The sequence below is a fragment of the Sesamum indicum genome, linkage group LG7 (genome assembly GCF_026168435.1).
Source record: "Sesamum indicum cultivar Baizhima isolate 11 linkage group LG7, ASM2616843v1, whole genome shotgun sequence".
In the NCBI taxonomy this organism is placed as follows: domain Eukaryota; kingdom Viridiplantae; phylum Streptophyta; class Magnoliopsida; order Lamiales; family Pedaliaceae; genus Sesamum; species Sesamum indicum.
This window is the reverse complement of record NC_142663.1, coordinates 12,015,110-12,035,551: the sequence shown is the minus strand read 5'-3', so window position 1 is coordinate 12,035,551 and position 20,442 is coordinate 12,015,110. Positions and strand designations below refer to the sequence as shown.

General features: G+C 36.3%; 4 protein-coding genes across 20 annotated transcripts; 1 reads left to right on the top strand and 3 right to left on the bottom strand.

The window, feature by feature from the left end:
- Positions 1-107: 107 nt before the first annotated feature.
- LOC105180130 (D-aminoacid aminotransferase-like PLP-dependent enzymes superfamily protein) lies at positions 108-4,413 on the bottom strand. Of its 11 annotated transcripts, XR_002286480.2 has the most exons (9): positions 4,242-4,397; positions 3,608-4,088; positions 3,240-3,357; positions 2,328-2,452; positions 2,014-2,099; positions 1,363-1,468; positions 1,242-1,274; positions 589-1,162; positions 108-468 (listed from the first exon to the last, which is right to left on the bottom strand). XR_002286480.2 is itself a non-coding variant. In XM_088882999.1 (8 exons), exons 1-8 carry the CDS (start codon positions 4,333-4,335, stop codon positions 988-990), a joined length of 825 nt encoding a protein of 274 aa, XP_088739125.1. In that variant the 5' UTR covers positions 4,336-4,405; the 3' UTR covers positions 108-987. The 11 variants fall into 11 exon arrangements, 9 of the variants coding, with proteins under 9 accessions (XP_088739125.1, XP_088739127.1, XP_011102086.2 ...); XM_088882999.1 differs by having other exon boundaries at positions 108-1,162; positions 3,240-3,370; positions 3,608-3,682; positions 4,242-4,405; XM_088883001.1 differs by having other exon boundaries at positions 108-1,162; positions 3,240-3,361; positions 3,608-3,682; positions 4,242-4,403.
- Positions 4,414-4,684: 271 nt separating this feature from the next.
- LOC105180134 (uncharacterized) lies at positions 4,685-6,449 on the top strand. The gene is made up of 2 exons (XM_088882404.1): positions 4,685-5,889; positions 6,161-6,449. Exons 1-2 carry the CDS (start codon positions 4,832-4,834, stop codon positions 6,447-6,449), a joined length of 1,347 nt encoding a protein of 448 aa, XP_088738530.1. The 5' UTR covers positions 4,685-4,831.
- A 592-nt stretch (positions 6,450-7,041) lies between these two features.
- Positions 7,042-10,311, bottom strand: LOC105180121 (NADH dehydrogenase [ubiquinone] 1 alpha subcomplex subunit 8-B). 2 transcript variants are annotated; one of them, XM_011103770.3, is made up of 3 exons: positions 10,157-10,311; positions 9,255-9,466; positions 7,042-7,500 (listed from the first exon to the last, which is right to left on the bottom strand). In XM_011103770.3, the coding sequence occupies exons 2-3, from the start codon at positions 9,443-9,445 to the stop codon at positions 7,371-7,373; spliced, it is 321 nt and encodes a 106-aa protein (XP_011102072.1). In that variant the 5' UTR covers positions 9,446-9,466; positions 10,157-10,311; the 3' UTR covers positions 7,042-7,370. The 2 variants fall into 2 exon arrangements, with proteins under 2 accessions (XP_011102072.1, XP_011102073.1); XM_011103771.3 differs by having other exon boundaries at positions 9,255-9,458; positions 10,157-10,306.
- A 2,580-nt stretch (positions 10,312-12,891) lies between these two features.
- Positions 12,892-18,004, bottom strand: LOC105180133 (protein RETARDED ROOT GROWTH-LIKE). 6 transcript variants are annotated; one of them, XR_016066407.1, is made up of 8 exons: positions 17,461-17,999; positions 17,219-17,330; positions 15,901-16,060; positions 15,003-15,151; positions 14,774-14,925; positions 13,885-13,999; positions 13,310-13,778; positions 12,892-13,229 (listed from the first exon to the last, which is right to left on the bottom strand). XR_016066407.1 is itself a non-coding variant. In XM_088882667.1 (7 exons), exons 1-7 carry the CDS (start codon positions 17,856-17,858, stop codon positions 13,638-13,640), a joined length of 1,227 nt encoding a protein of 408 aa, XP_088738793.1. In that variant the 5' UTR covers positions 17,859-17,999; the 3' UTR covers positions 12,892-13,637. The 6 variants fall into 6 exon arrangements, 2 of the variants coding, with proteins under 2 accessions (XP_088738793.1, XP_088738794.1); XR_016066408.1 differs by having other exon boundaries at positions 12,892-13,059; XR_016066409.1 differs by having other exon boundaries at positions 12,892-13,448; positions 13,575-13,778.
- Positions 18,005-20,442: the final 2,438 nt, after the last annotated feature.

The window sequence follows — 20,442 nt, the reverse complement described above, 5'->3', positions numbered from 1 at the left end:
TTGATTCAGTTTGTAGCCCTGATTACATTTGCCTTCCTCTTTCTTCTGCAATAGTGATATAATATATATAGATAGATAGATAGATAGATATAACACAAGAGGTCAAATTAAACGAAAAGATAACTCGAAAATTTCCAGAACCATGAAGTTGATCGACATAGATATTCTACATACAAATCCATAACAAGATCACAATACAGTGAGACGTTGAATCGTTTTGGTAATCATCGACAAACCAACAGACGACGTAGAACACCAGGGATAGTAACAAACAGTTACAGCATCAAGAAACCGAAAGCTCAAGCAAGAGGAGAATCCATAAAACCTCATTTCGTCTTGATTGTGAATGACACCATCGAGACAGTTCCTTGGCGTGTGCTAGGCCGGTGGAGATTACACGACCGACCGTCCTTCCTCAAATGAAGTAACCGGGAACTCCTCGACCCCTGCTTTTTTCATAATCTCCATCTGCCACAAAAGGCAACTAAGTGATTACTTCCTTTCGTTCAAGGAACGTACCTGAATGCAAAGCTTCAAGAAGCTAGCTGGTAGCAGCACGTGAATGTAACTCAGACGAAGAAGATTTACCTGTATATATCGTTTTCTTTTAGGGATAATTGTACTGACAATTCCTGGAGTTCAGGCATATTACAGAAAACATCCCTCCGTTTCAAGAAATTGCATACCACCCTCTAATAGTCCTATTTTTATTGCAAATTCCCCACTGTAGATCAGATGTCCAAGGGGAAATATTCGGTGTAATATATGATTGTTGAGGGTGTCTATGTAAATGTTCAAGATCGGCGTATCCTTTTGTAATAAGTCGAAATCTCTGGGAGTGTCTATGTAATTGTCTCTTTCTCTTACACAATGTTGGATCCAAATATATGCAGAAAAATAAAGACTAAAATGATCTCTCTAAGCAAATATAAGAATATCATATGACAGAAATAAACCAGATATGGATATCACGAACAGCGCATTTTATCAATAACTCAAACAAGACTGCCTAACAACAAGGAATTGCTTATACACCACCCCATATTCTTTCGACTTGGGACTGATGAAGATGTGAGTTTCATTTTTCAGGAACAAAATCACATAGAATAAAATCGGGGGGAAGGTAGGGCGCTTACCAGAACCCCAACCGGGTTTCTTAATTCTATAAAAGATTGCTAATCAGTAGAAAATTAGGAAATCGCGGATGTAGTAGGTAAAAATCGACAAACTAACCGAGTTACCTGTAACATTGATGTAATCCTGCCAGGACCGTCCTGATTCAGAAACAGAAGGCAGCATTAATTAGTTCTTGAAAATAGCTCATACTCGCATTTATTCACCTGCTATTGCAAATTCACGCACCTGAAATCGTTTCTCGATCCATGTGATCTCCTCCCAAGTATTTGATTCCACTGATTTCCATGATTTAGGAGCTTGGATTGTCTCAACATGCTGTAAAATTCGAAGGCTATCTGCCAGTGTTAAACAAATTAGATTTGAATGCAACTAGAAAAATACATTCCAACTCTATATTTCCTGTTTTGATTGAAAACGAGACGCTAGTCTCAATCACAAATTTCAAGACCATGCACGGACAGGATATAAATCTAGAGTCTGGCATTTCAGAAGTGCAAACAAGATCTGTTACAAACATGTTTACAGACACGAGGGTAATGGTGAAGTTGCTTCATAAACATCAATGAGGGAGATAGAAGCCAAGGATAAAACTCAGCAGTCTACAAATTGAACAGACACAACATCTCAAGATTTCAAAAGCAGTCTTCGATGTCCTAATGCCAGAGTCTTAAAGGTCTTCTGCACAAGTGACAGTATGGACTTAATGTCAGACCAATTAGATCTATTAAGAATGGAGTAGAACTAAGGGCTGGGCACAAAATTGCAGAGATGCAAATGAAAAAATTTGTATTCAGGTACCAAGCTAAAATACTGCTGGAGGTCAAGACTAACTACAGCAAAATTTCTACTGCCACAATTTATGACCAACAGACTTACTTGTGATGAATGCTTCCATCCACAATTCACGCTTCGACCACGATGGTGCAACTTCTCGAAATGGGATCCCAATTTTCAAGCATATGCTGCAGAAGTTGAGAATTTCAAAACTTGTATTTGAAAACTTTTTAAATATATACTCTTTATGTTCACAACATATGACCGAGTTTGCCCTGTATATTTTATGACATTTATGAGAAAATATTTCTTAGAACTTTAATACTTACTACAAGAGAACTTGGTAAAAGATGTGTGCATGTGTACTGCTATGGGTGAGAAAGTGAAAGATTTTTTGTTGACAGGAACAGACTTACTCTCTGATCACTTGTCGTATGACTCCAGGAAGAACACCATCACTCAAAGGAGCAGTCTGAACTTCAATACATCTTAAACTTTGTGGTTGTTTCTGCTCAACAGTGTGACCATCTCCATCTTTCTCCTGCAAACAAATATTCAAGAAGAATCTAAATTGAAGTAGTGGCAATGAGTATCATTGAAGCATTTATATGTGACCATAACACCCATAAAGCACGACAGACTATATATTCGATGAGAAAAGACACTCTGACAAAAATTTGAATTTATTTTCGACCCAAGATATTGACATTATTCAATGAAACAGAAACAGTTTTGTATGTGCAGATTGATATAGAGTGGAAATGCCAAAGAACTAAAGATGCATACAATTCATAAAGTTTGATTTACAGAGACAAAAGGAGAAATGAGATACTACTAAATTACACCATAATCAACGTATTTTATGACTCATAGTTATACCGGCATGAACTGGAAAGCAGATCACTGGAAAGCCAAAACTACCTTAAAGAAACAGAAAACCCAGACTGACAGACAAGTTTCCTCATACTTCACTTACATAATAATTTCGACCTGAGAATTTTGATCACTCATATCTCTAAAAGCCTAGGTATTAATATAAACATCGAGTTTGGACTGCAGTTATCAAGGTGTTCACACCACCACCGTTTTGCTTCCTCTCTCATCTACCATTGACACTCTTGATTATCTAACAAGCTTAACATTGGTTGCAGCAATGCTCAGCAGCTTACAGATCAAGCAAGTTCAACAATAGTTTCCAAATACTCGTCAAAGTGAAATTTGCTAGTTCAAGTTATGTTTTCTATTCTTTTTCTAAGAAACATAATCCTGTGCTTACAATCTACCCCTCAAAATTTAAAAGAATGGCATTTAAAAAATCTACCCCTCACCTTGAGACAAACGACAAAAAAGTTTGTCAAACAGCCTTCCAAAATCTGCTCACCATCATTTGATAACAGAAGTTCATTTACAGAAGGTGGCCTCAGCTTCTCCAAAGGCTTCCTTAGCCTACCTAGAAAAGCTATATCAAACAATGCGCATACCATGAAAAATGGCCAAAAAGAAGTGTATCTACCTCTTCTAACAACTCAAGAAGAAAAGCTAATCAAACTTGCAACAAGATATTAGCTAACCATAGGAAAAATGCTAAATATCAAAATCCAACTAACTACTTTCCATCAACAGAACAAACAAGAATCTCCCACTAGATTTTAGAACCAAACAACGGAAAAATTATAAATGGCAACAACATTTTTACCTGACCCAATCTGAATACTTCGCATTTGCAGAATCCCTGCCACGACCCACCACAGCCAAATGCGCAGCACTCCCTCTAACACCAAAAACAGGCGGAGCATATCCGCCTATATGTAAATACACATCCAAAACCTCAGAAATCTTTCCCTCATCAAAACCACCCTTCAAATGATCCAAATTCTCCAAATTTCCACTCAAATGCGCCGTGATTGCCAATTCCTCCCCGAATATCCTCTCTTTTTCAACAAAAGGCACCACTTTTCTCATAGAATCATTAACTAGAGACCGAATTACTGAGTCCCACATCATTGCTCGGTTCGATAATTCCAAAAATGCGGTACTAAGAGTTATGGGTTTTTCAAATAAAAGTCTTGGATTTTCTTTCAGTAATAATCTGAAGGAGTTTGATAGCCTAAGTAGATGTCTTTCCCAGAATAAGAGTTCTGAGCCATTCTTGTGAGTACGAGTTGTTGTATATGCACCTGAATATCAAACCCAATCAATTATATGAATCCAACATATCCATCAACCACAGTTTCTTGAACTCTAATTCTCTTCATTTCCTGTTTGAAAATTCTGCTACGAATTCAAGAAAATGAAAATTTAAAGGTAAAGGAGCTTTCATAGTAGTGCACCTGGGTGAGCTTCAAGAAAACCTGCCACTGAAGGAGTGTCCGCTGCAGGTGAAACGACCCCGTTTTTGAACAGAAATCTATTGCCATGAGACATCAGTCAGTGTATGAGAGCGCGCGGAGGGGAAGGAGAAAGAACACTGATGGAACCATTTAAGGCCACCGTATCAATTTCAAGGAAAAGCGTATTAAGGAAACAGCACTTTTATGTCATTTGATTTTCGCGCTTTTTTCTTGCTTGGACAATCGAACCGCCACTGTGCTTCAATACAATTGCTTCCAGTGTCAACCAAAATCGCTACACTCTTCCCCAACTAAAATCGCACTAATTAGACAGAAGCCGATTTCAGTTCAAACCTCCTCGCCCGCACAACAACAAACAGGAGACTTCGCCACATTTGAAACCACATTGAACCGTTGCCTCCTGAAATGGAAAAACCTTCAATGCAGAATCCAACACACCGATTCCGACCAATCGCCACCCCCCCACAGGAGTCTCTCCGTCCACCACCACCACACATATATATATACACACACACATTCATGCATATATACATTTATATACCTTCACCAACTTCGAGAAAATCAAGAAAATGGATCATGATGACCTTTCAAGAACTCACTCTCTTTTCCCTCTGGAGAGCTGCCCACAAGTTCCTGACGAAGCTTTCAATCTCTTCCACTCCATTGACAGAGAGCTCTACACCCGTTTGATCTACAATCTGGGTCGGGACCCGCCTGAGTCCGTCCAAATCATGGCTTTCTGGATGTGGCTTGAGAGAGAAGGAAACGACATGAACTTGATCAGGAGACTTCTGTCGCTGCCGCTGCCGCTGCTGAACGAACTTGCGGAGGAGACGGCGGCGTGTTTGAAGTGCGTGGAGAAGGATGAGTTTCATTTCCGTGATGATGGGATCAGTGGTTATCATGAGATCACTCTGTTGCCTGAAATTTTGAGTAGCCGTGTCGTCAGCCTCCGCTTCTTCCATGAGAATCGAATTGCTGTGCTCCGGGGAGTCACTAAGATCATGAACACCGTCTGTTCAAGGGCCTTCAATGATATCTTGCAGCGGGCTTGGCGTGCAGGGAACGCCGCTGCCGCGGCGGACAGTGGTGGTGGGCATGTCAGTCCGGTAGGTGGTGTCCCGGTGCAGTTCATGCGTGCTACTCATGAAGTTGGGGAGTCAAGCAGCGCGGCAGAGAGGAGAAACGAAGGTGGTGGCGGTGGTGGAGGGGTGACGGCGCCGCCTGTTATGCCGATCTTGTATCACCCTTTTCTCAACGTACCATTCGTCCCTCTTCCTCCAGCAGCATCAGGTGGGCTAGTGGGAATCCCACTTCCTCCACAATATCCATATGTTCTGCCACCAGGCGCCCACCGTCCTCCTCGTCCTCCAGTGGCGGCGGACGCTATCGGGATTCCCATCCACATGGTGGCGGAGGGGAGTTTTCCGGCGTACGATTTCGGGGCACAGCGCCAAATTGAACTAGGAGAAATGCTGAGCAGGACCTTGAGTATCAGCAGCAGAGATGAAACTAGTAACTATGGAGAAGAAGAAGAAGAGATTGCAGCCGATGACAGAACAATTTTCTTGACATTCTCCAAAGGTTACCCCATAACTGAAGATGAAGTCAAAGAATTCTTCACCAGGTAATAAAAACTACATGAAAATTACCAATATATAATCATAAGAACACATAAATTAAACAGAAATTATAATGCATAAATATAAATCTGTTTGTACTATAAAAATATCGAGTATGCATCAACGGCTAATATGTGTATATAAATACAAGTATGCAACGTGCATCACCTGCTAGTGCATACATGTATATCGGTAATGACTGGACAAGAAAACATGTAAATTCTCATCAACCCATAAAAAATGGGGTTTTTCTCTCTCTTTTTCTAATGTTTTCAGGAGATTTGGGGATTTCATAGAGGAGTTGATCATGCAAGAAGTGGGAGAAGACGAGCAAGTCCTCTACGCGAGGATGGTGGCGCGGTCACCTGCGGTGATAGAGGGGATCGTGGGAGGAAACAAAGCAAAGTATTCGATAAATGGAAAGCATGTGTGGGCAAGAAAATATGTGAAGAAACAGCAGCAGCAGTCGAGATCGCCTCCGAGACAGGATTCTACTTCACAGCAGCAGCAAGGCAGTAGTTCTTCTCCATCCACATCTACTTCTGGGCGTGGGGAGCAGTTCTGAGTTGGATTTGATTGTTTTTTTTTTTCTTGGATTCCTTTTGTGCGTTGAATGTGATGGTTTTCATGTTTCTGGATTGTCTTGAATGTGGGATGGTTGTTCTTTTATATTTTGTGAGTTGTTGTGTTTATGATCGTATGTAACGTGAAAGTGTGATAGAAGATCATATGTTATAATATATTAGTTTTGATTGTAATAAGATTGTATTAGTTTTCTGAGTGTAATTAAAACATTTTTGCCTTTTGCATGCATGAGTAATGAACTCTCTAAGTGGGGTTTAATTACACGACAATGAGCAAACAATTTGTTTTCCGTTAGTAAATTCTTTTTATTCAAATCAAATTCGATCGGATCAAATCACAAAGTATAAATACTTTACCATATGTCACTTTTTTTATTGGTTGATTCAAATTCGACCCAAAACCTGATCGAGTCAAAATTTCTCATTAATTATTTGTCACATAAATATAATCTCAACTTAATTTAACAGTTGAAAAAACGTGTCAAAAAGGTAAAAAATATTATAATTTATGTTCTTTGAGAGCGGTGAAAATGTGTTTGATTATCTCTAAAAATTTCGTCATAATCACATATCTGAAGGAGAAAAATCTCACAAGCAAATCCTTTCCCCAACACGTCTGCTGTTTCAAGACTGAATGCATGCATACAAGAATTTCATGAGAAATTCCAGAAACAAGTTAAAAGAAAAGGCAACATTTCTTGACAGAATTATTGGAAACCATTTCTGCTATACTCAAAACAAGCTGCGAGCATTTGTAGACACTGAACAGAGTTTCCTGCAAATGATCTCTCATGAACCCATAAACGGATCAGTCAAAAGTAAAATTCAACAGAATATCACTTGTTGGAGATGGGAGTTTGTTATTATTTTGATAAGATTGAGGAAAGGGTCTTTGCTGCTCATCAAAACGGGCATGCTTTCTCGAACTCCTTTTGCTCTTTACGACAGAATTCAAACTCATTGGTGTGGTAATACATGCACCCAGCATAAGAATCCAATTCTTTGTTGCAGCTCTGGTGAAGATCCTTCAGCCTGCAAGTACAACAGAGCGTATATGTACTGCCATGTTACATAATTCTTCTAAAACTCGATCAAGATACAGCGAGTGATGCATTTTATCTTCTTCGAGTGTCAGATACTAAAATGCACATGTATCAATGTTTATATGTTTTGGCTGTCAATTGCAAATGCCTCCTCGGCTCATATTCAATGAAATATTTACCTCTCAAAAAGTGTGATGCATCTTTTGTTGGTAGCAAATAACAATGTAAAAAACCATGGGGCCAATTTCCGACAGGCCTCTCTGCCACTTCTGAAGTACAGGATGTCTGAATCAATGATATGAATACTAATAATGATAACTAGTATGTACTATGTAGAGCTTAATTCTTTTCTGAGAATTGTGAATGCAGTTTTTCCAGAAATGCACGCATAAAGTCGCCGCTAAATTCTTGGCCCAAACCCATCCGCTTCTTTTCAGGGGCCATGTAAATGCAATGTCAAGAGCTGTTCAGGCCAATGGGCCAACCTAGAGCACCTTAAATTGGATCTTACTCAAGGGCTGTGCAAGAGCGGAGGAAAAGTTGGAGAAAGAGAGAGAGGCAGAAGTAAGAGAAGAAAAACTGAGAGAGGAGAACTTCTGGGAACAAAACATATATAGAAAGGGGAGAGAGCCTTGGAGGAGGCATGAAGATACAATCTTGAACAATTTATTCATGGTCAATATGGTTTTAGAGCCATATGATTTGATTTCCTCAACATTTTGATTATGGGATTAGACTCAGGTATATGACCAAGCAGCAATGTATAGGATTAATCGCCAAAATGAGTAACTGTTTGCCAAACCTAACCTGAATTTAGGAGAAAAGGGCTATCCACAGTGAAGTGACGGGGTGAATATCGGACATCATTTACACACTATGACATAAAAAGTACAATCTGCAAATCCAAAGTGTTCTCCTATCTCCCCAACTTTTTGTGCATTCTTGCAAGCATAGGTCAATTGATTGAAAATGAAACAAAACAAGAAAAGTTAAATGCAATAAAGGGAGAAGCAAAATAGAAGATATTAAAGCAACAAACTGAGAGCTCAAAAACGTGCAGATGGCCAGATAATTTTTTCTATAAAAGTTAGCTGTTCCTCGCAAGCATAAAAGTAAATAGAGCCTTCACAAGTAAATCAATCAAGGTGCTCTGTTTCATCCAACTTTGAGAATAAAAGATAATACGGAGACTTTCAAAAGGAATGGCAGCTAATGTGAACTATAGAACTTGATAACAAAACTTTAAGAAGAATCAGCAGAAGTAACTACACAGCACAATCCGCACATCCCATCACCACTCTCATAATGGAGCCAAATTATAGACAAAAAACATAGACATTAACTCTACATATTAAACAAACCGGCTTATTATTATAAGAAGTTCACAGCTCAATCTCTCTCTCCTTAACTAGAAAGCCCATGATTGCATTCTGACCAAAATAAACCTGAAATTGACTTAAACTCGGCTTTCAGAAACAGCAAAATCAACCTGATCAGCCATCATATTAACTACACATTCCTAACGTGGAATGGACTTCAAATTACACTTTCAAATTAATAAGCGGTAGCTGTCTTCAATGCACATTGGTTTCTTAGAATGCATATATAAAAGCCCTCAGTTAGAAGCTACTATAAAGATGCCTAAAGAAGTTCAGATCATAATTTGACAGCCACATATTAAGTTTGGTAAAAGTCGAATAATCTATCTTGTATCACATATAAATGAACTAAATTTTAACTTACAGGTGAAGCACGCATTGTGTAACTTGGCGTCCTTTGTCAAGACATTTCTCAGGATTCGGATCATCCTTCTTGCACTTCAAAAAAGCCACATTCTCACCACGGCACTTGGTTCCTATATGCTTTGCCGCTGCCATCAAAACAGATGAAGTTGGGATTGGTTCTCCTGCCGCTGCATCCACTGTGCTTGCCATCCTTAACCAAAGACTGCAAAACTATCACCATTCACAAACCTTTATTTAGAAGGTAATATAATAAAATACAGTCAAGCATCCTAAAATCTCAAACGTTTAACAAACAAAACCGACAAGAATAGCGCAGACCCAACAACTTCAATTTGAGAACGGTACGCCAAGCTTCCAAGTGATGCCATATTCCACAAAAAAGAAATCTTTGGCAAAAGTTCAAATTCTGATCATCCTCATCAAGCATGAGTACAATAACCAAGTTTACAAAATTGAATCAGAAGCCACATCTAATCTAATACAAATATATAAGTGGTGAAACACCTAAAATAATTCTTACCCCACCCAATAACCACAACCAGCAAAATCTTTCGAGCAGTATCTCCACTGCGCCCCCCCTCCCCCCCCCCCCCCAACCTGAAAAGCATCAAATTCCAGCAGTTCCATTGAAATACAAACCAAGACTATACTTTTATACATTTTCCCGAAAACCCATTTGGATTCAACAAACAAATCCACAATCTTTTTCCAGTCCCTACGCAAAACGGAAATGGAAGCACAAGATCCCGACCCCCCAGAAAAAAAATACTCATAAAATAACAAACTTCCATCCAGCTATAAACCCAAATCTCATACGACACAGTTAATCTCATCTCCTCCATTATCTTCAAACGAATTAAACAAACAAAAAAATTGAAAGGAACGCGAGAAACTACTCACCTTTTCTTTGCCGCTTCTTTGGAGATTCAGTGAGTAGTCAGTCAGGCTGAGAGCTCAGAGAAGTTTACCAAGATGCCGTTCTCGTAATTTGACACAATTTGCAGGGCTATTTTTGTCATCAAAAGGTATATTGGGCCTCACCCAATTGAGAATATCTGGATCTTTTAGGCCCAACTTTAGTAAATAAGATGGGCTCCAGCTCTTTGACAATCCAAATTAGGCCCAATTTTAGACAAAAAAGTTGTTATTTATTTTTAAAATTTAATTCTAATATGGTTCCATGAAAATATAAAACTTTGTGACTCGTTAAGAATTCAAATTTAATTATCTACGTCAAATCCAGGCTTAATAAATTAAATGGTTCTTCTATAATATTCGTAAAAAATAATAAATAGGCAAAATTGTATTTTCTTATCATGAAACATGTCCTTATAATTTTTAATTCTGAACTTACATTGTTGACACATTTAATTCTTTATTCGACGAATTCAATTTTGAACATTTTATATTTAGTCCTTTTTTTATAATTTTCACTTTACATTGGAATAGATTCATTTTTTGTGTTGTAATTATATGTTTTCAACATAAAAACTATCAATGCATGACTAAATTTGTCAAAAAAAAAAATTGACCAAAAATGAAATATTCAAAACTAAATCTGTGAAAAATATGAATAAATGTACAAGTAGAATAAATTACAGGACCAAAAATACCAACAACCTATAATTACAGAACAAGGAATGTAATATTACTGAATAAATGTTACTCGTTGATTAATAGTAATAAGTATTTCTGCTCATATGCAAATGAGGAATTATGTAAATAGCAAGTGTTGCACATTCTATGTATGTATATAATTCTTAAAAATGAATCAAAATAAAATATTTATATAATTGTATTATTACTTTTTGTAGTTTAGAAAAGTACCTAAAAATATATATTGAGATAATAAATTAATATTAATATCTTGATCTATAAAAAAATTGAAAAATAAAGATAATGGATAATGTAGGAAAACCAAAAAAATTGTATGAAAGAGAATAACCACAAAAATAAAATTATGAAAAACCATGACAAATAATTAATTAATTAATTTAAAATTTTGAAAATAAATAATATATCAAAATTAAGTAAGATACCAAAAAAGTGCTCTCACATTATATATAATAGCATAAAATTATGATCAAATCGAGGGGGGAGGAATCCAGAATGCTCGCCTATTCTGCCCAAGCCTGGCTGAGGAAGAGTTACGGGGCGTAAAACAAAAAAATACGCTACCCTGTCTCCACATTGGATCAAGAACAGGGTCAGAGGGGAAAAATAGAGATGTCTCCTACGTTACCCATAATATGTGGATTTCTGAGGAAAGGCTGCAATAGCAAGGGATAGAGGCATCTAGTATACTCTTAGGATTCTGTAGACGGGCACGGTCACAATTTAAGGAATACACGCGCGCGCGCGCCACCATCAGTCATTCGTGCTCCTCACTAGAGGATCACTCATTCCTTCCATTAACCGTTCGCGCCTTCCAACTAGGAAGACGCTCTCTGCCTCCTTGCTTCTCTCATGTACACACCGAGCCCCTTTTCTCCTCGGCCCACAGAGACAAAATGTAGGACTGGTGCCAACAATTCACCGCCGTATGGCTGACCGGCGATTACTAGCGATTCCGGCTTCATGCAGGCGAGTTGCAGCCTGCAATCCTCCTATTTTATTTGGGGTTAAAATGACAATTAAGAAATAGGATTTTCGGGATGTAGCTATTGGGCAAAAAGCATCTTCTGTGGCTCAGGTAGTAACTAGTTTACAGGAAAGGGGAGCGATGGCCTAATACTTATAAAGATCCCGTAAAGGAATCCGCGTTAGGTGCTGGACCCTGGTTCCAGTTCTGGAAGGGTCATTGTCGTCGCCGGTGCGGGCCGCGAGATGTTCCTGGTAGAGAAAAATACAGACATGCTGCCACCCTTATAGATAGATAAATCTTTCCTTTTCATGAGTTCGAAGTTTCACCAACCCAACCTGTGAGCAAGCCCGCGATTCTGTCTCGCATTCTCTTTTTCAAATACTTCCTTCGTGAATGGAATCTTCCAACTTGTGTAAGTACTTTGGAAGCCAAATAGCGAGCGATCACTCAGCAATGAACACTAGCTGAAAGCGGCCGACATAATATAATACTAAATGACTTCCGAAGTGTTAGAAAACTCGAGGGAGCCAAAAATTATAATTATATATTTAAAACATTGATAAATCAATTAAAATAAGGATAAATTACAACTATTTGCATAATTACAAATAACATTCATTATTTGAAAAATTATTAATACCTCATAAAATAGAAAATAATTATGTAGCTCCAAGACAGTGAAATGGATACTACTATTTTCCCTTATTCAATATTTTAAAAAGATAAAAAAAATATTAAAAATGTATAAAAAAAATGTGGGTGGGTAAAAAATAATCTAGAGGAAATATTAATTCATAAAAATATTTTAAAAAATTATAAAATATATATATAATTATAATTTATAATTCAAAATGACATTTTAATTAATTTATCACAAAAATTGAATGAAAACATAACAAAATAGACTCGTTGTTAGACGGATATTAAAATCAAATGAGTATTTATAATTTTTCAAATAACAAAAAAGTATTTGTATTTATGCAAAACCTCAGGAAAGGTGACCCTTAAAATAATTGGGAGCCAGGGTACAAAAAAAAAAAGGCAAATCGAGTAAATCTTATTATTTGTTTATTTTTAATTGATTGCATTAAAAAGTTAATAAGTGTATAATTTATACACTTCAAAATTTGAAGCATTCACATAGGATATTCTTCCACCTCAACAAAAAATTGCAAAATGCGCAGTTAAACCAGCAGCATGCGCCTGGATGCATGAATATCTGCAAATCCAAACCAATATTTCAACCACGAAAGAACTGATAATTGAGACCCCCGAAACCTAAAAGAAGCTCAAAACAGTGGCAATAAAATTGGTAATATATACTTAGCCCCCTCGAAAATGGTTCAACTACTTTTTCTCCAACCCTTTGGAAATTACAGTGATATCCTTCTAGAAATGCAATGGACACCCTCAGTGTTAGGATTTTGAACGGAAAATAGAATGTATCGATCACATAGGAAGAAACATACTCTTTATTCCTTCGAAATTTAAGGAAGTGAGACCGACAAAAAGTGAAGCAAACATGCGTAATTCTTGAACTTCAACCAGGAGGGAAGATTCGACTTTCTCCGTACAGGCAGAAAAGAATACAAAAAACAAGAATGTTTACTGCAGAAGTCGGCAGAGAAGCGATACCAGTCAAAAATTTTGAAACAGATTAGGACTTCCTGAGATGAGTTGCTAAGAGCATATAGTTGAGTAGTATATACAAAGCAAGATGTGTTGTTCATATACCTGAAGTCGTCAAAGCTGTTTCTGCAAACTAGTTCATTTCCTAAAAAATTTATGAGGCGTCTTCTATAAAGATGTTATTGCTGACTTATGAGCAATGTCGTAGACGGATATAAGGATTTCAGCACCAATTAGGATTATAATCAGCCATTCAAGGAAATCAGATTTCCTGTTCTGGAGAATCTCTTGAAGAAAACGGATATTGTGCTGCAAGCATAGAGGAACATGGCGACCGGGTGATATGTGTAAAGTATATTGTAGATAGTGCAGGAATTGGGTATGGAAGAATGAAGAGGCTTGAAGAAAGCAATACCTCTACGAACTTCAACTTGAAATCAAGGCTTGCGAATCTCTGAGTGAGTTCAAATTCATCTCTGAGGTACTCCCAAATCTGAGCATATTTAGCATCCTTCCATGCGATATCTGATCTGGATTGGATATGACTTTATATCAGTGGCAGAACAACAGCCAATACAAGTAGCAGATGGAGAGAAGTATATTGTAAAAGACAACTATAGTGCACGTCACTTCTGCAAGAAATACAAATAGGACGAATGAAGACTTTTGGAGAAGGTTTGCTTTTTCCTCCAAAAAAAGTGATGGCAAAAGAACATATAGTGAAAGCATGAGATGAAAGACATTGAAAAGAGTAACAAGACTGGTATTCACTTATATTTTTTTAATCAGTGTTTAGACAGATTCAAGCAGCCAATATTTTTTGTTTTGAATTGTAATCATTATACTAACAGTGATTTTATGCAGCGGTCACACTACGAAATTGTATGCAAATAGTAAATTTAGAAAGTGGTGCATTTTTTTTAATAATGCAGAGTCAATTAATCGTTTACAATGGGAAGTGGTGCAAGTGGATGTAAATCTGCAAAACTATCATATGATCCAAACGCAATTACATAGGAACTAAAAGAGATGTTTTATTTGTGTAAATATCCAATCTGAGTATGCTTTCTAATAGTGAAATTTGATAAAATATTGTGCATCACAGAGAAAACAGCAGTTAGCATTACAAAAGACGAGAATGTCTTGTTCAAGTTTCACTTGAATAACAAAATCTTCTATTTTCGTTTCTGCATGATATGGAAAACAAATTTCATGAGCTGTGACAACAAGCAAAAAAAAGATTGTCACTACGACGAATCTGAATAGATCCATCCAATTCTTAATGGAAATAACTGGATTATTACCTTTCAAAAAGTCCCAGCTTTAGAATTACATCTGCAAGATTGGAGTTTGCCTTTCCTACCAGTTGAAAGAGCTTTTTCCGTTCCATTGTAAAGGTTCCAGTTTTCTCCATCTCCCGGTTGATGTCCGTAAATTCCCCAACCATTCCATCAACCTGAAAGAGCTCAAACATAAATTCCCTAAATCAAAGGGTACTGTCAGAAAGGTTAAATTAGTTGATAGGAATAACACCTGACGAACATAGTAGTCAAGAGCAATACTTTGACCAAGAACACTACCAATTGTACGGATCCCATCAGTATTTAGGTACTGCAGCATTATGTAATCAAGCCCACCTTGCATCCAGGTATTCAAAGTTGGCTTCTCTCGCACCTCATATTCTGTTTTACAACCCCAGGTCAGAAACTCATAAGGAAGATAAGAATTAGTATTGAGACGGACGTGTGCTTTTCATATGCTTACATCACTCAAATGGCAGCACCAGTAAATTAATAATTAAAATATGCATTCTAAATCATAAAAAATACAAAGCTGCAAGTACAATATAGCTTATAACAAATGGACATCATTCAATAATTGTCATATACTCTATCACAACAGGAAATATCACAGACAAATATATGGTATAAGGTTTCATCTCAATGAAATGTGTAATACATCAATTTTTAACTTAAAAAAAGTGACGTAGGTAAGGTCGATCACAGCTCTTCTTTCAGAAATTTGGATTGCTCGTACACTTTCAAATCATTGTTCGCTTTTTTTCTGCATAATGTAATTAACAAATAAAGGCAAAGCCAGTCTGGCACAAAATTTAGACATCAACTCACCTTTTCCCAAATGAACAGACCAAGTTGTTTTGTTCTTCTTTAGTTTGGAAGGAGAACAGGGTAGATTATGGACTCAGAAGGTTGGCAACATTACAAATGATTGAGATTACAAGTGGGACGAATATATTAGGTGTTTCCCACATAACTCAAAGCCAAGTATAAGATATCATCATTGGGATCTCCATTCTTTGCAATGCACTCACATACTTGAACTATAGCATCAAGCATAAGAGGAAATGAAGTAAATTAGTAAAGTAGGTAGCTGGATACAACATTAACTAATGTAATTTTTATGGGCTTACCATCCTTTCTCATCTCAGGAAGCAATCCGGAAGCATGCCTTTCTACAATTTTTAGATACCCATCAATTTCATGATCACGGACATTGAATAGGACAATCGAGCCATACTGAAAAACTACCATGTAACAGCAGTCACTTCCACCTAAACTAGAACCTGACCCCTGAGAAAGAGACGATGCACTACTAGTCAACATGACATAAGGAAAGTATACAGGGTAACATTCATAACAAATATTGAAAAGGTCTGTCCACTTAAAATAAATGGATAACCCGGGTTGTGTAACTGGTACACATGTCTTATTGAGCAGCATGGTAAAGTAAAAAATGAGACAAGACCAACTTTGAGTTAAAATTTGGACTCCCTTACAAACTGGTTCCAGATAATTTTTAACTTGCTCCATGCCAAATTGACCCCCGTCACTAATCCGCTGGCAGTACTTAATAAGCCTACAACTAGAAACTAAATTTGCACTCCAAGAAGAAGAGGAAGAAAAATAAAGGAATAGATAAAACTCTGTTCAAGGAGTCATCTTATCCACCCATATTTACTTGAAGTGATTGCATAATACTTAAAATTCTGGTTATTCATAACCATATATCAATAAAAGGAAATCCGTGACACCTGCAAATTGTTGGAGCTAATTACAATTATTATCAGGGGATGTACATGGTTCAAGCAATCCAAGAGCATTCTTATTTTCTTCACATAAAATTAACAGGAAGCAAGGGTTCTCTTAAAAAAGGTTTCCAGTATCTCGGAAGTTGAAACACCAAAACTTGCATTCAGGTAACATCACAATCAGCACAGCTAAGGAATTATCAAATATAGAACATAACATCCGACAAATCTATTTCACTATGGAACTTATACAGCAGCTGTTCTTCATATAACTAAAAGAAATTGCTCCAAACCAAATAAATTACGACACTAAATTGGAATAATAAATTGACATAGAGGAAAAAGAACACACACACACACACACACACCAAAAATCAAAGAGCAGCAAGTCATCAAAATTATGCATAAATTCCACTAAGCAGGACTCTTGCTGAATTTACTACAAAGTTAACACAGACACTCCATTTCATGCAAAACAATGTACAAATAAAAAAAGTAATCACATTATTGGCAAAAAAAAGGTATCATGTTAGAGGAACATGTTTTCCTTGCATAACCATTTTCTTAACTTCACAAATTCAACGCCAGCCAGAACTGAGGAAATAATATAGTAACAACTATATCACCAAAACTCCATTACATCGTAGATAGAACTAAACCCCTCTGGGGAAGGTGCCGCAGGTCAGGAATAGAAACTCACATTAGGATCAAGTCTTAAATCACCAAATCTCAAAACCACGTAATTAGTCATGCGAGATGATGGCGGAATAAAATTCTGCTTATTTTGCTCTGTTAACCTCCTCAAGTCCACACTGTCACCATCATTACAACAATAGTCATCAAAACCAACCATTATAAGAAGGAAAAAGGAAAAAGAAAAAAGAAATTAGCCAGAAAAATTTATCAGCTAAATGAATATAGAAAAGGGGGAAATAATCGAACCTAGTGGAGAAGAAAAAAGCCCTAACTGGAATAGAAGCCCCGGACGCGTCAGTAACTTCATCCTCCTCCTCTTCCGACCTCACAACTCCTTCATCCACTCCGCAACCACACTCCAAGTACGACCCGGCGTCGCTCCACTCCAAAGTACTGGCAGCCGACGACGAAATCGAGGAAAGACATTTCGAGGCCGCGAAGCCGGGGTTGCGCTGAAACGAAGAACGAGCGAAGGAGCGACAAGATTGCGATGAATGGGCGTCCCGGCAGAGAAAATTGGAGTAGAAGACGTAGGCGGAGGAGTTGGGGTTCCGGGAGATCGTGGAGAAACTTCGGGCGGAGCTGCGCGTGGAGAATGTGAGAATAGCTTCCCGGAGGGAAGTTAACGTCGTTGTCAGCCTCATTTCCGCAGGCAGTTCCGCTGCAGTCCGTACAGTTGCTTTTGCTTTCTGCAGTGTACGGAGGGAGGAGGATTGGTGTGCAAGAAAGAAATGTGGAGGTCTCGTCTCTCCTGTGAATTTTACTCTAGTGGTATCCAATTTCTTAAAAAGGCGTTATGTTTACTTCATGGGCCAATGCTAAATAAGCCGAGTTGAGCAAAAAAATATACATAATGTTTGGATTCGTTTTCTAAGTATTTTGTTGTGTTTTATGGAGACAGAGAGAGAAAAATAAAAATAAACAAGTATGTGTTAGAGATAGTATGTATGTTTTGATTTATTTTGTAAGATAATTTAAAATAAGTATTGTATGTTTAATATTGTGTTTTGGGAGACAAAAATTACTATTCATTATCGATTCATAGTCAAATCATGTCTTTTTTATATATATTTATGTATATGTATGTATATATACATATGTATTTATGGTAAAACAGTTTAAAACACCTAAATAAGGTGTTTTTGAATAATGACAAACATTGGGTATGTTTTGACTCGTCTCAGAGATAATTTGAAAATGAAAACAAACATAGCAATAGACTCGCGCTCAGACTTCTTTGATCGAACTCGATTATTTATTTTTAACATTTGGGAAATAAGAAAAAATATGAACTATTTTATAATTTAAAATACATTATTCAAAATTTAAATAAGAAAACATTCATAAAAATCCCAAAAAGAATGAATACAATGAAAAAATTGACAACCATAAAAAATGATTCAGTCCAATTATTGATATTAAAATTGTAACAAAAAATTCATATACATTATATTAAATATTTATTTTTAAAAAAATTATAAAAACTTACTAAATTATTGCTTAAGTTTGTTTCTAGAGTTAAAAATTTAAATAATATAAATAACGATATCGTATTTTATAATTATCTAAAATTAAAATAAAAGATATTTGGCTAATAATTATAATACATAATAAATTTTGAATATATACTTGATATAATATTGAATATGTAGTAAAATATATAAAAATATTTATAAATATAATTAAAAAAAAAGGTTTTAGCTCATGAGACAAAAATAATGCAGCTCGAGTTCGAAACTTAGACGGCTTGCAAACTGGCTCCACTCATCTTACATCCCTACTTTATGCTCTCAATAATACACGAATAATTCTAACATATGCTTCTCATTTATTAAGAAGGTGCATGCAAATATTTATTTTATCGGCTTATTATTTGAAAATAAAGTTAAAAATAGTATTATTGTTTTATAATTTCTATTCTGAGTCTGATTAATTGAGTGTCCGGGAGAATTTTGAATAAATACTTTTTAATTTTTGGTTTAAAAAAAACTTTTAAGTTGAAAGTTATATGGTTTAAGCTGCATTGACTTTTCCTAAAATAAATCCATTTTTATTTTAGATTACTTTACCCTTATTATAATAATTATAATTCAAAATCTACCTTTTAAATTGTTTTTTTCCAGTAAATTGCACATTAAAGTATATGTTAGATTTTCCAGTCTTTTATATAATTGCAAGAAGGGGGGAAAGAGTAGATTTTTCAGTTTATTATCATATTCATTATATGATTGTTGTACTTTTAATAATCATTTAATATACTTCTTTTTGTGATTTATGATTTGATTTGTAATGATATGTATTCTCCATTTATAATATAATTTAATAGGTCCATTGTTTCACGTAATGGTCATATTTTCTATTTATATAAAGAGGTCATTTGAGGTGTTTGGAAAAGTAAGAAGTTGATGAATCCTTTCCAATCCCATAAGTTTCGAGAATTTTGGAAACATGACTGTGGACTGATTCCTAGTCCCTCGTGGTCGTGTACATGAGATGAGACACTATTGAGAACCAATAGAATTTTATCATGAAATTATGGTTAGTCGTTAAAACCTACACATCAGGAGGCAGTCATTTACTGTACTTACTCAGTGATATATATTTAACATAATATAAGCATAAATCATACAATATTTACATTTGTGTTACTTTTCCACTCGTAAGATAACATATACAAATGACAAAAGTATATATTATAAAATGATACTTGGTGTAGAGGACCGGAGGAAGTCGCAACTCACAAGCTACTAGCAAGGAAGGTAAAGAAGAGCATGAGCCGTCAGATAAGATAGAAAATGAAGACATGATATTCTATTTCTTCCTCTGATCAGAATGGACAAGTTGGAGCACTCTTTTGCATTGTGAATATGCTTTCAGTTGTGTTTTCACCCGCATGAAATCCGGGTAAAAGGTTATCATATTGTAGCTGATGAAGTCACTCTGGATAGGAGTAGTGGGAAAAGTTGTTTCCCAACAAAATCATTCATATGGAAATAGGCCACCAAAATCTATAAAAAATATTGAGTCAAAATCGTTAAGCTGTCCCTCAAATAACTATAAAAGACTATATTTTTAGCATGAGATGTCCCTTCCCCATTCCATAAAAGGTTACCACAAGGATGCCAGAATTACATGATCTCATCTCAACCACTACATACCCCAAAATACTTACTTCCCTCCTCCACCTTGTTCTTTGTAGGGTAAATTATTGCATTTAAACTATACATT